General features: G+C 40.7%; 1 protein-coding gene across 1 annotated transcript in view; it reads left to right on the forward strand.

The window, feature by feature from the left end:
- Positions 1-279: 279 nt before the first annotated feature.
- The window catches only part of LOC306876816 (disintegrin and metalloproteinase domain-containing protein 23-like), a gene marked incomplete at both ends in the record, with an annotated part of 50468 nt that continues 34426 nt past the window's right edge, over positions 280-16321 (forward strand). The window contains 4 exons of the mRNA XM_079428229.1: positions 280-361; positions 3811-4022; positions 5528-5604; positions 14933-14996. Coding sequence (XP_079284355.1) covers positions 280-361; positions 3811-4022; positions 5528-5604; positions 14933-14996 — 435 coding nt within the window. The remainder of the gene's footprint in view (positions 362-3810; positions 4023-5527; positions 5605-14932; positions 14997-16321) is intronic.

Consider the following 16321-nt stretch of genomic DNA (forward strand, 5'->3'; position numbering starts at 1 on the left):
TAATCTTATATGCAATAGCTGTAGTTCTTGCATACATAGAATTAAAATACTTTGAACTATGTATCTTATGCTAATAAGTGTAGACTGGATCAGCTGGTATAGTGGGCAGATGCACGGCACCTGCGCGGGCGCATCATTATCTGGAGCGCTCGCGGAGATCTGGGGCTGGCCACCGCCTTCACTCGCCGCAGCATCAGGACCATCAAGGACAATGAGCCCCGAGCGAATCACCGCATCCATGCGTTAATCTCGCGCTGTTCCAAAAATCAGCTATGAATCATGTATGTGATAGTACTTTCAAATCTGCTCGCGTGCATCCTCGCTTCCTGTCTCCAGCCTTCCGTGGCGTCAGCGTCAGCCGGTACGTACTTAACCTTCACTCAATCACTTTGCATTGAACTTGTTCTTTCCTCCAGCGCGGAATCTGATTGTTGCGGTGTGCTTTATAAAGGAATGCGATGTACTTTTGTAAGTGTCCGGTTCTGGGATGCGTTCTGTGAGTTGTGCTTCTGCAAGGACATCCTGTGTGGGCATGCGGAGGGCAGCAGCAGTGTCCTGAGAGCGAAAGAGACCCATGCATGCAAATGCTGCTTTACTGTGGCTCTGCTACTTGATATGGTCTGAGCTCACAGAGGAGAACACTGCAGATGTTCTAATGCCTCTGTTTCGTTTGATTTTATATAATTTAAATATGCATTCTATAGCCCATCACAAACGATCTTTTGTTTCTCCTAGACAAGAGTTAGGTTAAATGGAGAACAAAATGAGACTATTGCTTGGATCTTGCAGTGTCATGCTTGTTATTTTGAGAAACATGAGTAATCTCTCATGAGTCTCCTTTTAGAAAAGATCCCGTAAATGCCTCAAACTTTGCTCAAGACAAGACATCTTAATATAAGCTAAACATTTCTCATCAGACTCTTAGTAATATTATTAATATAATATAAAATAAAATGATAGGCCTACGTAATTATAGGTATGAAAATGTTCAAATCAATAGTATTGCATTTATATCGCATTATATATATATATATATATATATATATATATATATATATATGAAGAGTTCAGATGCAAAAGCCTCTAAGTGCCATTTGAAATTTTCCATAAAGTGTAATAACGGTACATAAACATACAGTAGCAGCCTGATAACACTAACTTTAGAAGAAAAATTAAAATGGCTCTTAGAGGCTTCTTCATCTGAACTTTTCATATAGCCTATATTAGGGCTGTCAATTTAACGCGTTAATTCATTAGTTAGGAAAAAAGTACGCGATTAAAATATTTTAAAGCAGTTAATGCACTGGCCCCGCCCTCGGACCTGTCCTACATCATCTTACATCAAAAAAATCATCACAAAATTTGTTTTTGTCTATATATCACAAAATATCACACGAGCAAGGAGCATGTAGCCTTTTGTCCCGAATTCACCCAAAACAATTACAATTCTGTCATCATTTACTCACCCCCATGTTGTTTCAAAGAAGGTATTTTGAAGACTGCTGGTAACAAAGCTGTTTTGGTTACCAATGACTTTCATTGTATCAACAAAAAATATTGAGATGTTTCTCCAATTATCTTCTTTTATGTTCCATAGTTTGTTAGGCCGTTGTAGCCTAAATGTTTATGTGTAATACATTTTCTGTTGAATCAAATAGAGAATATTTCTTTCTAAAGCTACAATTTGTAATGTCTTGATACTTTCTCATTAAACACAAAATAGCTTTAAATAATCTTTTGTGGGTATTTTCACAGTCAAATTTATTTTGTGATTAATTAGATTAATAATTGACACATCATGTAATTAATTAGATTAAACATTTTAATCAACTGACAGCCCTAATTTATATATGAAGTGAACTAAAAATGAATTAGTCTGCTTTATTTCTCAGATGGAATTATTATAAATAAGAGTAACTGTATTATAGTAAATAATATATATTATATAATTATATATAAAACTATATATTAATCTATATTCTATATTAATTAATATTTTCTAACTCTATTGATCCGCCAACACATTCTCTATTCCTTTTCTAATCTATGTACTTGTTTTCTTTTTATTTATTACAAAAAATGATCCTCTAACACTAGCGTTCTCTATTCTTTTTCTATTCTTTCGACTTTTTATTTATTTATTTTTTAAAAAGACCATCTAACACTAGCGTTCTCTATTTGTTTTCTATTCTATCTACTTGTTTTATTTTTATTATTACAAAAAAATCCTTGCTATGTGAACTGCATTAGGCTAACTGGGACTTGTCACAGCACTTTATATTGTTGCTCTTTTGTTGGTTATGATTGCTTCTATTGCCCTCATTTGTAAATCACTTTGGATAAAAGCATCTGCTAAATGACTAAATATAAATTTAACACTATATGAGTAAATAGTATCATATAAGAAAACAATCAATTATTATTAATTAATAATGAACTAACAAATAATTTTGGTAACACTTTAGATTAGGAAACACATCACTATTAACTATGTTCTCTCAAGAAACTCTCAATTTGCTCCTTATTGAGCTTATTGATAGTAGGTAAGGTTGTAGTAATATGGTTATGCAGAACAGTGTTGGGGAAGCTACTCTGAAACTGTAGTTTGACAAGCTACAAGCTACTCGTAAGTTAAAGTAGTTAAACTACAGTCAAGCTACCCTTTTGGAAAAGTAGTTAGCTACACTACAAGTTACTATCAAAAAGTAGCTAGCTACATTGAAACTACTTTTTATTTTTTTGAACAACGTATATTATAAATAACTGAATAAGTGTCTGAGGAATGTTTTAAGTAAAATATTTAGTGTTTAAAACAATGCAATACAATTATGATTTCAAAGAGTATTGTTTTATTACACACAACACTCAAATATCTCAGACTGTTACAAAAAGTGTAACCTTTATTTGTTGTTTCTTTGAGAGACATGAACTTGGACAAATAAGGCCATGGGTAATTAACGTTAGTTGTTTCTCCATCCTCCAAATCTGCCGGCACGTCTTGCTCCATCATGGATAATATGGGTGTGTCAACCCACTTCTGTACATCAGTGAACCGTTAGCCGCAAGATGCGTGATTAAACAACAGGTGGCGGTAATGGCAAAAAATGAGTTTGTAATCTAACAAGAAGAATATCCTTGCATCGCGCTGATTCGCGCAGGCTCGACAAAACGCAATGTAGCTTTTGCTCGCGCTACACCGCTACTTGCTGCAAAAAGTAGTTAGCTACTGGAAAAGCTATACTGTTTAAAAAGCAACTGAGCTACTGCCAAGCTACTGAAAAATGTAGTTAAGTTAGTAGCGTCGCTACTTGTAGTTAACTACTCCCCAACACTGATGCAGAATATGTACTTTATAAGTACTGATAAACAGTCAATATGCTAGTAATATACATGCTAATAAGCTGCTAGTTAATAGTGAATAGTGTTCCCTAAATTCCTAAAGTGTTACCACAGTTTTAATTTGAGTCTGGTTTATTTCTCTTTAGGGAATGTTGACAACCAGTAATGTTATCTTGTAGAGAGAGATCCCATTGAAATCCCTCAATAGTATAACTTATTCATAGGGCCCGATGCAAGAGAGAATGCACGGCATTGTTATCATTTCAATTATATTATTCATAGTTGAAATATTTCAAGTTTATACCGATTGTTTGTAGCTTGTGACGCACGTACTGTAGTCTGCATACAGTACACTTGACACTAAAGTTTAATTTGAGGTTACTCTGTGGTTAAGTGTCAGATTGGCCTAGTTTAGATGGCGTTAGCGTCAGGAGTGTTCATCAAGTGAGTTCATTCCATGTGTGTTGTCAGTGTTGGAGGCTGAGATCCCCGGGGAGGCCGTGTCATTGCTGCTACTGAAGGATGATACTGCAGCTGGACAGATGCACAATGCTAGCGGGCCGCAGGAATCAGAGCGCACACTCACATACCCATCTCGCCTCATCTACTACCAGAACGAAGCTTCGGAGAGCACCTACCATGACCTGAACACTCGCGCTAAGATTCCTGACCCACATGGACAGGTGAGAGCAGATTCAACCCAGCACCTTTTACAGAACATGATGCCTCAGGTTATATCATAGAAACCCTAAATCTAAATACAGCACAGCTGAGGCAGGATATGAGACGCTTTTAATTGAAATGTTTACCCAAACATTAAAATTTTGCTGATGGTGTACTAATCCTCAGGCCATCCAAGATGTAGATGAGTTTGTTTCTTCATCAGATTTGGAGAAATGTAGTATTACATCATTACTTACCAGTGGATGCTCTGCAGTGAATGGGTGCCGTCAGAATGAGAGTCCAAACAGCTGCTAAAAACATCACAATAATCCACAAGCAATCCACTCCACTCCAGTCCATCAATTAACATCTTGTGAAGTGAAACATTGCATTTTTGTAAGAAACAAATCCATCATTAAGACGTTATTAACTGCATTTTGAGTCCATATATACATAACGTTTTTTTCTCCAGTCAAGAAGTCATCTTGTCTGAATCAGGAGAGAAATAGGCACAGATCAAGCACTGTTTACAAGCAAAAACAGTCTAAAACGGCTCTATACAAATATTCCAGTGGATTTTGAGGTGAGAGGACAATATGGATGGACTTTTTCACTGGAGGAAGTGTTATTATCTATGGACTTGTATTGTGGCTAGAAGCGACATCTTAAAGTTAAAACGTCTTAATGATAGATTTGTTCATTAGAAACACTTTTCACTTCACAGGATGTTAATTGATGGTCTGGTCTGGTTTTGTGTGGATAACTTTTGGATTATAGTGATTTTATAGAAATTAAAATTTTTGGGTGAACTATTCCTTTAAGTAACAAAAATGGGCTCCTTCATGTATCCATGAAAGACTACAGGCACTTTTTTTTTAATGAATGACAACGACATGATTGTTCTCCCAGTCAGTGTTGTCAGTCGTGACCAAAGATGTGCATTTCAAGTCTTTAAAAATTAGGAGTGTGTCTAAAAATTATGGCACACTCTTAATTTTATAAATTAATAATTAAACCCAAATTAAACCCAAACCCAATTATAAATTAAACCCAAACATTTTATATATTACAGCACCGTTTGATAAAACAATTTATTTATTTTTGTTTTGATACTTTACATGATTTAAATACTGCATATGAAAGACAATTCATGCTGTGACCTCTCTTTTATTTATTAACTTAATGGAAGCAAGGCAAAAGATAAGTTCAAAACAACTTCACATTATGTACCATTTGAGATGAAAACAGACATACAAAATCGGACTGCGTGAACCATGTTTCAGCCAGTGCTGTGCCTTATCGTGATATGAAGATATGTTTGTGATTATGGCAGCTGCAAATGCCATGACTATGATAACATTAGGCAGATATTGCTGTGGAATTGCTTCACATTGTTTTGAGCGCACAGTAAAAATAGGCACATTTCCAATGATAGCTCAAGGGATTTGATCTGTAATCAGTGATGGTCAGTCATTCTAGCATCTGGTCTGATGCTAAATCTTGACTTTTTTCCTTCCTTCAATAGGAGGTCTATCTCACTCAGGCTTCATTTCAACTTCAGGCCTTTGGATCACAATTCATTCTGGACCTCACATTAAACAAGTGAGTATTGCTAATTTGCTGTTTCACTATATGTTCAGACTCTCACAGGCCTCACACACTCATGACATGCGTTTGCCTCTCATGACTGTTGCTGTGCCAGACTATCGATGTGTTGTGTCTCTGTCAATCTAACACATGCACTTATGGGAATACAGAGCCTCTCTTCTGTGTTACTGGAAGCAAAGTTTCTGCACTGGGATCCATTTCCATTCAGCTTCACGGAATTACACTGTAAATAACACCATATCTTTTTCTTTCTTTCTTTCTTCCGCTTTTTTTTTGTATTCAGTATCAAGTGGCGTTGGCCGCCTGAATGGTTATTGCAGGTTTTGTAACCATTCCAAAGTGCTACTTTTCCATAGCTAGACGTGTATGACCATTGCACTAGTGTCTTTTGCAGCATCACACACATGAGCGCCGTGTTTTTGAGATGCCATGTCAAGTTATAAGAATTTTAACTTTTACACACAGCGCTGCCCATCAATGACAGTTCCAAAACAGTGGACCAATCAGAAGTCCCTGAAGGTAGGGCAAGCATTGAGAGCTTTTGTTTACAGTTTTATGACAGCAACATAGCAAAGCATTCATAGTGGTAGTGTCCGGATATGATATTTTATTCAAGCGATTATCACAACCTGTTTCTTTAAAAAAGAGCCTGATATTCTCTATCTATTCTGCTGTTTGGCTATTTTCTGTTATTTCCGTTATTGCATCACAAAAGTCTCGAGACCTCTGCGTCCTGTGCTGTGCTTTTTTAAAAGCCATTTCTGAGCTCTGTGCCTCGCGTTTTTAGACAAGTTCTGTGTGAACGGCCCCTTAATGTGCGCTTGTGGTATACATTTCTGATCTTAAAAGTGTATTTTTTTTTAACTAAGTGCAGATAGCATAAATGAAAGAAAATATTTTTACCACAGATTTTACCGACCCCCCCAGAACACAATTCCGACAAAGGGAAAAATTTTACATTGGTAATTTTACATCCGATGACCCCTTTAAATGTAAGTGTGCTTTTGCACCAATTATTTCTCTGGAAATTACACTTCCAATTAGAAAACAAATGTGATTATTATTTAGTGCTTGCTAAAGCGCACTATTGCTCAAAGTTTAAAGTGAAGTGACATTCAGCCATGTATGGTGACTCATACTCGGAATTCGTGCTCTGCATTTAACCCATCCAACGTGCACACACACAGCAGTGAACATACACCCGGAGCAGTGGGCAGCCATTTTATGCTGCAGCGCCCAGGGAGCAGTTGGGGGTTCGGTGCCTTGCTCAAGGGCACCTCAGTCGTGGTATTGAAGGTGGAGAGAGCACTGGACATTCACTCCCCCCACCTACAATTCCTGCCGGTCGGAGACTCAAACCCGCAACCTTTGGATTACAAGTCCGACGCTCTAACCATCAGGCCACGACTTCCCCTAATTTGTGTTGAGGATATTGATGATGTTGCAAATCAAGTGCTATTACTTTTTTGAGCAATTTGATCTTTGAATTGTCCTTTTGATATGCTAAATCAGAAGAAAAAGTAATTAAATAGGTGACCCAAGTAAAAAAAAAAAACCTGGCTAAAGTCATTGTTATGGCTCCGCTGCTGCACCTTACACTCTGCCCTCGAGTTGATTGTGGTTGGCGATTCTGACCTGCGAGACTAAAAATACAGTAATTGTCAAAGAAGAGTGGTTTCTGTCTGTCAGACGGCTTTGATTGATATGCGGTTTGCCTCCCAGACTCACTGTCTCTCTCTCGCTCTCTCTCTCTCTCTCTCGCTATGCCTCTGTGTTTGTGTGTATGTGTTTGTGTGTGTGTGCATGTGGCCGGTGTTGTGGTTGTGCGACAGTCTTGATCTAAATATAGCTGTCCCACAGCATGCAGCCAAGCGACTGTAGCTTAGAGAATCCTGCTCCGGCTGCACCTGCAAAACATCACTTATCACATACCTCCATCCCAGCCTCAGCCTGCTCCATTGTCCTCCTCACCCCGGCAGCTGCGGGACACTTCAGCATGCACACTTCCTGTATCAGATTAGATTAATTGAGGTGACATGCTGAGGCGTTATATCGTCAAGTCAAGTCAAGTCAATATTATTTGTTTAGTGCTTTTAACAATGCAAATTGTGTCAAAGCAGCTTTACATCGGCTTGATATAAAGCTGGGTGGCTTTATATCAGCTTTACGGTATTTAGACGGGGAAATACTCTGGCCAGACAAAATCAGCAGTTTAAATCTAGGCTAAAGCAGAATCAGATTGTGCAAAGTACTCATCTAGTTCCTGTGGTCTTGTCCCGATGGCCGTCTAGGAGACAGGGTCTTCACTGGGGATCAGTCTCTGGGGCTCATAGGTGTCCTGGCTGTAGAGGTCATCTCTAGGTGCTGATCCACCATCTGATCTGGATACCGACTGGATCTGGGTGGCTACGGTGACCTCGGAATAAGAAAGAAACAGAAGAATGACATCTACGCTAATATTAGTCTAACAATGTAACAAGTACATCAGGTGTTTTGGGAAGTATTCCCGGTTCCGGTTGACCTAATTAATGCAGCCTAACAATCCTGCCCTGCTGCACGGGTTCTACCGGAACCGAACAATGTACAGGACTCCCTGAGCTAGTCGCATCCAAAGCAGTATCTACAGCCCTCACATTCTTACTGTCCTCAACTAAAGTTTGGATGTGTGTCTCTAATTCTGAAATCTTCTCTGTCAGCCTAACTATTTCCCTGCATTTATCACATGTGAATCCCTCGTCGTCGACAGAGAGAGATAAACTGTACATGTGGCAAACAGTGCAAACAACAATAGCAGGAGAAGAAGCCATTACTCACCGTGATTGGATAATGATTTGCTTACCATTGTTGTTTGATGAACTCGTGAAAAACGGAGCGAGAAAAATAAAACAATAATAGGCGCGAATAGAAACGCGAATGGAACTGCGAGTGAGAAGCTAACCGGCTAACGAATGCTAACTCGCTGCACGCGCACTGCACTCGCGGTTTTAAAAAGCAAACGATCAAATTAGTTTGATAGATAATACCAGAAATATGGTGCGAATTAAGTTATATATTATCACTTTAAACAACAGAGAGTGAAAGTAAGATAGAGATTCAAAAGAAAAGCAAGCTACACGGAGCTACAATCGCAAACCTCTGCAGCACGACAGACAGGGACAGGGATATCTTATAACTTTTAACTGTGTTTAGTTTGGTGTGTCTTGAATCTGGAGAATAGAGCTGGTCAGTTTGTATTCCTGATATTAGCATTTTAGCACGAAATTTGCATTTTTAGCATGGGTTCCCACTGGAATTTCAAATGGGTTTTAGAATGGCAAACAGTTCTGAATTTATAAATAAAATAAATTACTTTACTTGAATAGACTCAAGTATAAATTATGCACTTTAGACTTCAAATGAGAATTTTTAAATCATTGTGCTCTTTACAAATATACACTGAGTAAGCTATTTTTGTTGTTGTTGTTTTTGAAAGAAATGAATACTTTTATAAAGACACAACACCTTAAATAAATTTAAAGTAACAGCAGACTTTCATATTAATTTCAAAATTTCCAATAAATGATTTAAACTTTCTATTCATAATCCTGAAAAGAATACTGAAAGAATCAGTGGCGTGCCCCTGCCCTTTGAGGTCCCTGCAAGTGCCCTTGCGGTCCGGTTTCCCTGTTCTGCGATTTCTGCCGAGGGTAGGGGTGTGCGATATGACGATTTTTAATCGTGGACGATAAAAATGTCTCCAAGATCTGCTTTTTGAAGAAATATCGCTGTATTGTGCTACAGTGCACATCAGCTGCAGTTCTGGCGCCGCCGTCTGTACACCGCCACATTCACATCAGTGTTAACTCCGCGGAAGAGTTACTATCACGGGACACTGCACTTATTCACAATCACAAAAGTACATTATTTGCTGGGGTTACTTTATCAGTTCATGATGGATTGGTGTGGAAAACTAGGTCACACTGGGTCAATAGCATTATTAAATCAAGGCCAAACACAGAGAGAGAAGGATGTAGTACTTACAGTTCTTTATATCACATTGTATCCTGTTATTCCCTCACACAAGCCTAACCGGCCCCACACCTCCACTAATGCAAAAAGTAGTCTAATATTCTGATCCGAGCCTTCAGACGCTGCCGCAACCCTGTTTGCTCCTGAGCTAACCTGCACTGCGTGTAGAGTCATTTCCACAAGGTTACAGGAAAACGCCGTTCTGGCAGAAAGTGGCCTCTGTTGAAGTGAGCAGTCAGCTAAGAATGAGAGAGCTTGCGGTTTGTCAGTTAGAGTGCATATTTGTGTGTTCTGCCTCGCTGACTCAAGTCGAGGCTTGTGATGATTAAAGGACGCTGAAGGGGAATCAGTGTCACCTCCTGACACACACTGAACACTGCCTACCCTCTATTTTACATAAATACTCACACCGACAGATGTGAAGATTTCATTCTTAGTATAAAACACCTCTTAGATTGCTCTCTTTTGACAGAACGCATTAGACATACAGCTACAGTATGTAATCCCGGCAGTGCAGATGGTACAGTCATTCTGGGGTGCACACAAAATCACTGCTGTCCTGCTCCATGATTAGGGCTGCCAGGAAATGCTTTTGTAGAATATGCTGAAATGTCTCTATAGTTTCACTGGCCTACGTTCTCAAGAATTTGTTTCATATTTTGATCACAATTTATTTTAAGGTCCAATTCTCACTATTAACAAACCATTAACTATGCCTTTTCCCTCAATAAACTCCTCATTTGCTGCTTATTAATAGTTAATAAGGTAGTTGTTATAGAATACAGGGATGTAGAATATGGTCATGCAGAATATGTGCTTTATAAGTACTATTAAACAGCTAATATTTTAACAATAGGCATGCTAAAAAGCAACTTGGTAATAGTGAAAATTGGTCCCTATACTTAAGTGTTACCCAATTTTTTTACTGTATAATATACACAATGTATACAAACAACATATGGTAACATTTTAGATAAGGGAATAGATATTCACTATTAACTAGTTGCTTATTGGCCTTGGTAAGGTTCAAATTTTCACTGTTAACTATTAGCTACGACTTTTGCCTCAATAAACTCTTAATTTGCTGTTTTATTAACAGTTAGTAAGGTAGTTAAATTTAGGTAAATCATCATAAAATATGGTCATGCTGTCAGCAGATAGACACGGGACACAGAGGTAAGTGCAGTACAAACAGCAGGTTTATTGAAAAGCAGCAGAGGGGAATAAGATGAGCAGAAAGTCCGGGTAAGCAGGCGGGGAATGGGAAAGTCTCTTGGGGCTTATCTGAATGTTAATGTCCTTGTTTCTTTATCCAGGGGATCCAGAGGGAATAGCGGAGCGTTGAGATGGTGGAGCACAGGAGCGATGGAGAATGGGGATAGCAACACTGCCTGCTGGAGTTGGACATGAGCTGAGTCCCAAACTCTCTCGCTCACTCGGAACCAGTGGTCGACAGCTGGAACGTCGCAGGTCTCTTCTGTCCAGGGAAACAGAGGGGGTTGGTAGCCGAGTATGCACTGGAAAGGGGTGAGGCCGGTGGTGGTTTGCTTGAGGGAATTTTGTGCATACTCTGCCCACGGGAGGAAGCGGCTCCAGCTGTGCTGGTTGTCATGACAGTAGGCCCGAAAATATCTCCCAATCTCCTGAATCTTCCGCTCAGTCTGGCCATTAGTTTGGGGGTGATACCCTGAGGAGAGACTGACGGTGACATCGAGGAGGTTTGAAGAATGCCCTCCAGACACGTGAGACAAACTGTGGTCCACGGTCAGAGACGACATCTTCTGGGATGCCGAAGGTGCGGAAGAGATTATGGAAGAGGGCCTCTGCTGTTTCGAGGGCTGTGGGTAAACCCCAGAGGGGAATTAACTTGCAGGCTATGGAGAGTCTGTCGACTGCTCTGTTCTGACTTGGGGAGATCTGTGATGAAGTCGACTCCGACGTGGGACCAGGGGCGACGTGGAATGGGTAATGGGACTAATTTTCCGGCGGGTAAATGATGTGGAGTCTTGGAGATGGCGCAGACTGAGCATCCACGAACGTACTGGGAAACATCCCAGGCCATACTGGGCCACCAGTACCGAGCTTGGAGGAGCGAGAGAGTACGCTGGCTGCCTGGGTGTCCAGAGTCTGGGGAAGCATGCAGGGAGCCCAGAAGGGAAGTCCTCAAGGAGTAAGTTTTGTAAGTTTTGTCCTCTGGGCCTCCCAGCTGAGCGGTTTCGGTGATGGAGGTGATGCGGATCTGTTCATCCAGGGCCCACCGGATGGGGCTCACAAGGACAGCTGGAGGGAGTATGGGTTCAGGTGTGGAGGGTTCGTCGTGGGCATGGATATGTGAGAGGGAATCTGCCTTGACATTCTTATCTCCGGGTCGATACATGATGGAAAACTGGAACTGGGTGAAGAAGAGGGCCCAGCGAGCCTGCCGGGGGTTGAACCTCTTAGCACTTCGGAGATATTCCTGGTTTTTGTGGTCAGTGATGACCGTAAAGGGGTGTTGAGCTCCCTCCATCCAGTGTCTCCATTCCTCCAGTGCCAGTTTAATGGCGAGCAGCTCCCGATTTCCAATATCATAGTTCCGCTCCGCTGGGGAAAGCTTCCTGGAGAAGTAAGCACAAGGGTGGAGTCGGGGAGGCTCTCCGTGATATTGAGAGAGCACTGCTCCCACACCGGTGGTGGAGGCATCCACTTCCACTATGAATGGGAGTTGGGGTTCGGGATGTGAGAGGACGGGAGCAGTGCAGAAGGCCTCCTGGGGCTTCTTGTAGGCGGCTGGAGCTTCGGAGTTCCAGGACAGAGACTTGGGTTTCTGACGGAGCATGGAAGTGAGGGGGGCTGAGAGGAGACTGAAGTTCAGAATGAACCTCCAGTAGAAATTTGCAAAGCCGAGGAATCGTTGGAGTTCCTTTACTGACTGAGGCTGGGGTGTGATCATTGAGGGTCCGGTAGTCAATGCAGGGCCGCAAGCCTCCGTCCTTCTTGCCCACGAAGAAGAAGCTTGAGGCTGCCTGAGAGGTGGAAGGGCGAATTAACTGTTGTTGGAGAGCCTCCTTGACGTAATCTTCCATCGCCTTGTGCTCCGGGATGGGCAGGGGGTATACTCGACCCTTGGGGAGTATAGCTCCTGGCAGCAGGTCGATGGCACAATCCCATGGCCGGTACGGTGGTAACGATATCAGGTAGTCAGATGAGATCATCGGAACCTCACGAGGTTCGGGGCTCTCCACTAGGGTAGAATGAACTTGGAGCTTCAGGTTACTAACCAGGGGTACAGGGATGTTGGTGAGACAGTTTTGGATGCAGGTTTTACTCCATCGGAGGATCTCGCTGGTATCCCATCTGACTTCGGGGGAATGTTGAGATAGCCAGGGGCGTCCCAGGATGATATCGACGGATATCTATGGATCCAAGCCCTGACGGTAAGCAGTGAGTAGCGCTGCCTCGTTCCATCCACACGAGGCCGCCAGAGTCCGGAACTGCAGAGTATAGTCACTGGCCGAAGAATCTCCCTGGTGGAGGCGGATGAGTTGGTCAGCAATGGAGAGCGAGCTGGTAGATAGGCCAAAGACCTCCTTGAAGTGGGAAGAGAAAGCATCGAAAGAGTTAATTATAGTGGTCCGGGAGTTCCAGATGGCTCGTGCCCAGATCAATGCCAGTCCGGTTAGCAGGGAGATCAGGAAGGCAACTTTAGCCTGTTCGCTGGAAAATGTATGGGATTGCATCTCTATGTAGAGTGAAACTTGGAGTAAAAAAATTCTACATTCAACCGCCTCACCCAAATAGTTTGCAGGGATGGCCATGGGACAGGCAGAGGCAGACTGAGGGTGTGTGACCGGAGAAAAAGCTGTTCGAAGAGTGCTGACCAGCTCTTCGAGGGGATCCGCAGTGGCGGGGTTCGGGAACTCCATCTCCAGTCGTCAGTTCTGGTCTGGTCTTCTGTCAGCAGACAGACACAGGACACAGAGGTAAGTGCAATACAAACAACAGGTTTATTGAAAAGCAGCCGAGGAGAATGATATGAGCAGAAAGTCTGGGTAAGCAGGCGGGGAATGGGAAAGTCTCTTGGGGCTTATCTGAGTGTTAATGTCCTTGTTTCTTTAACCAGGGCGATCCAGAGGGAACAGCGGAGCAGGGAGACGGTGGTTCACAGGAGCGATGGAGAACGGGGATAGGAACACAGGAGCAACTGGTAGGTAGACAAACGGTAAGTGGGTCAGGTTAGTCAACACAGAATGTTTGAGACCAGACAGTGAGTGAACGGGAGGAGTGCAGGGATATAGTGCTGCTGATTAGTGCTGACAGGTGGCGGTGATCAGAAATCAGGGGATTGAGATCTGGTGAGTGTCGTTGGTGGAGACTGCGGTGACTGTGGTGACTCTCATGACACATGCAGAATAAGACATGTGATTTATAAATATTAATAAACAGCCAGTATTAATCTACATGCTAGTAATATACATTGGTCTTTTAAATAAAGTGTTACCGACATTCAAAAACCTTTAAAAAGATATCTACTCACTACCACAAGGATGTGTGTTTACATGTTTAATGAATCGCACAGCAGTTGTAGTCCTTCAGTTTTTCCCAAAAGCCAATAACCTGGTAATATGCTAGTAAAATGCATGCTAATAGGCAAATAGTAAATAGTGAATATGTGTTCACTAATTTAAAGTGTTATCATATACAGTATATGTGTATGTCCGATTATAATTATTATTTTGTTTATTTAATTTTTTATTCATTCTTTTATTGTATTTTGTTTATTTATTTGTTTTAAATAGCCTTTTGTGAACTCTATTTACAAATATAGAGATATATTATGCAAAAACATAATAAGTAAATTTTTTAATTACATCAAATTGTTCTGTAAATTCTTGCTACAGTAGGTCTGACTAATGCTTGTTCTGCCGCTTTCATTGAGTGAATTACCACAGGAATGATTAAATAGTAATTCTGGATCAACTGTGCATTTATATCTTCTAAATATATTCTCTTATTCTTTGTTTAAAATAAGTATACTAATATACTTGAATGTAGGATATGCAACAGAAGTGCTGAAAATATGCAGAAAACATGTGTTGCACATATGTTAAACTGAGTGCAGTGACATTTGGCTTGAATTATAGAGTCCAGTCCAAAAAAATTGGTTTCAGATACTTTCCTTTCAAAGCAAATAATCTACAGCCAAGGATATGGCTCAGAAAGCAGTCGCTATGTGTTAACTTGAGCCAGAATACTAGAGTCTTGTTATATCCAGAATCAACAGATGATCATGTGTTTGTGCCAGTTCATATTTGTGTGTGTTTGTGTGTTCCAGTGACCTGCTGTCCTCAGACTATGTGGAGATACACTATGAGAATGGGAAGCCCATCCTTTGGAAGGTAAATAATCTTTGTTTGTCATTTCACTCTGGACTGTGTGTACTTTGTAGAGAATAGGTAGTCAAATATAATAGCTATTTTAATCATTGCATTAATAATAACTACAGTATCATTTAATTTGAAAACTTTGAAAACTACTGTACCTCACACACCGAGATTGTTATTATAATTGAGGAACCAAAACAGTACAATTGCTTTCATACTTACCATACTGTGAGTCTTTTTTTTTTCAGTTTTCCTTGCAATAAATTCTTTTTTATCCTACCTGTTAATGATATCAATAATACATCTTTGGGACACAAACGGAAAATGGTTTTCGTGCCAGAAGTACAGTATAAACTCATAATTACACTACAAAATGTCAGTCTAAATTCATGGGTTCACTGAAAAAAAAAGGATTTTTCAAAGTTGTAAATAAAACAAAGACTACAGGAGTACATTTTACAAGAAAATAGTCAAATGTGTTTGTTACCAGTGATTATCTCCTCTAACTCAGTGTCGTGTTTTGGTTGAATATAATTTCATTAGAAGCTGTCATAACTCAAAAAGTCAAACCATTTGTTTTTCGAGTGTAACCGCCTGCAGTGTTGTGTGACGATAGAGATCAGATGTCTCTGGAAGATGACAGATGTGACATGAGGATTTTGAGAGAGAGGGAGAAACATAAAGAAAAGAGCATGAACAGAGAGAGAGAGAGAGAGATGCTGATAGGTGTTGAATCAGAAAGAGTCTGTGACTTCACTGCTGAATCAGCGTGGCTCAGTTCACCTGCAGATCAGCTCACATGACCTGCAGACGCTACTCTGCAGTAGCAATGCAGAGAGACACTGACACTCCACGCAAAATCTCTTTAATACATATAGTATTGAAACATTAGACTATTTATTGAACGCTGGCATTCATGCATTTATATACCAAAAAGTCCACTGTACAGTCAGTTTAAAACATCACTGGTTCTGCACAGTCCATCTGTTGTGGCAACAAATGCATTATGGGGAACAGGACAAAACTGAACATGTGTGTGTGTGTGTGTGTGTGTGTGTGTGTGTGCGTTTTTGTGACTAATGAGGACATATATTTGTATAATGACACAGGTATGACATAGGTATTACAAGGTGAAGGTTCACAAAAACAAACGTGTGTGTGTGTGTGTGTGCATGTTTATGTGGTTTATGAGGACACAATTTTGTATAATGACATGGGAATGACAGAGGTATTACAATATGAAGGTGGTTTATGAGGACACTGCCTATGTCCCCGTAATTTAAAAGGCTGAAAAAACACACTAAATTATGTTTTTTTGAAAATCTAAAAATGTCTCCTGT

This window comes from Barbus barbus, assembly GCF_936440315.1.
Source record: "Barbus barbus genome assembly, chromosome: 11".
NCBI classification, from domain to species: domain Eukaryota; kingdom Metazoa; phylum Chordata; class Actinopteri; order Cypriniformes; family Cyprinidae; genus Barbus; species Barbus barbus.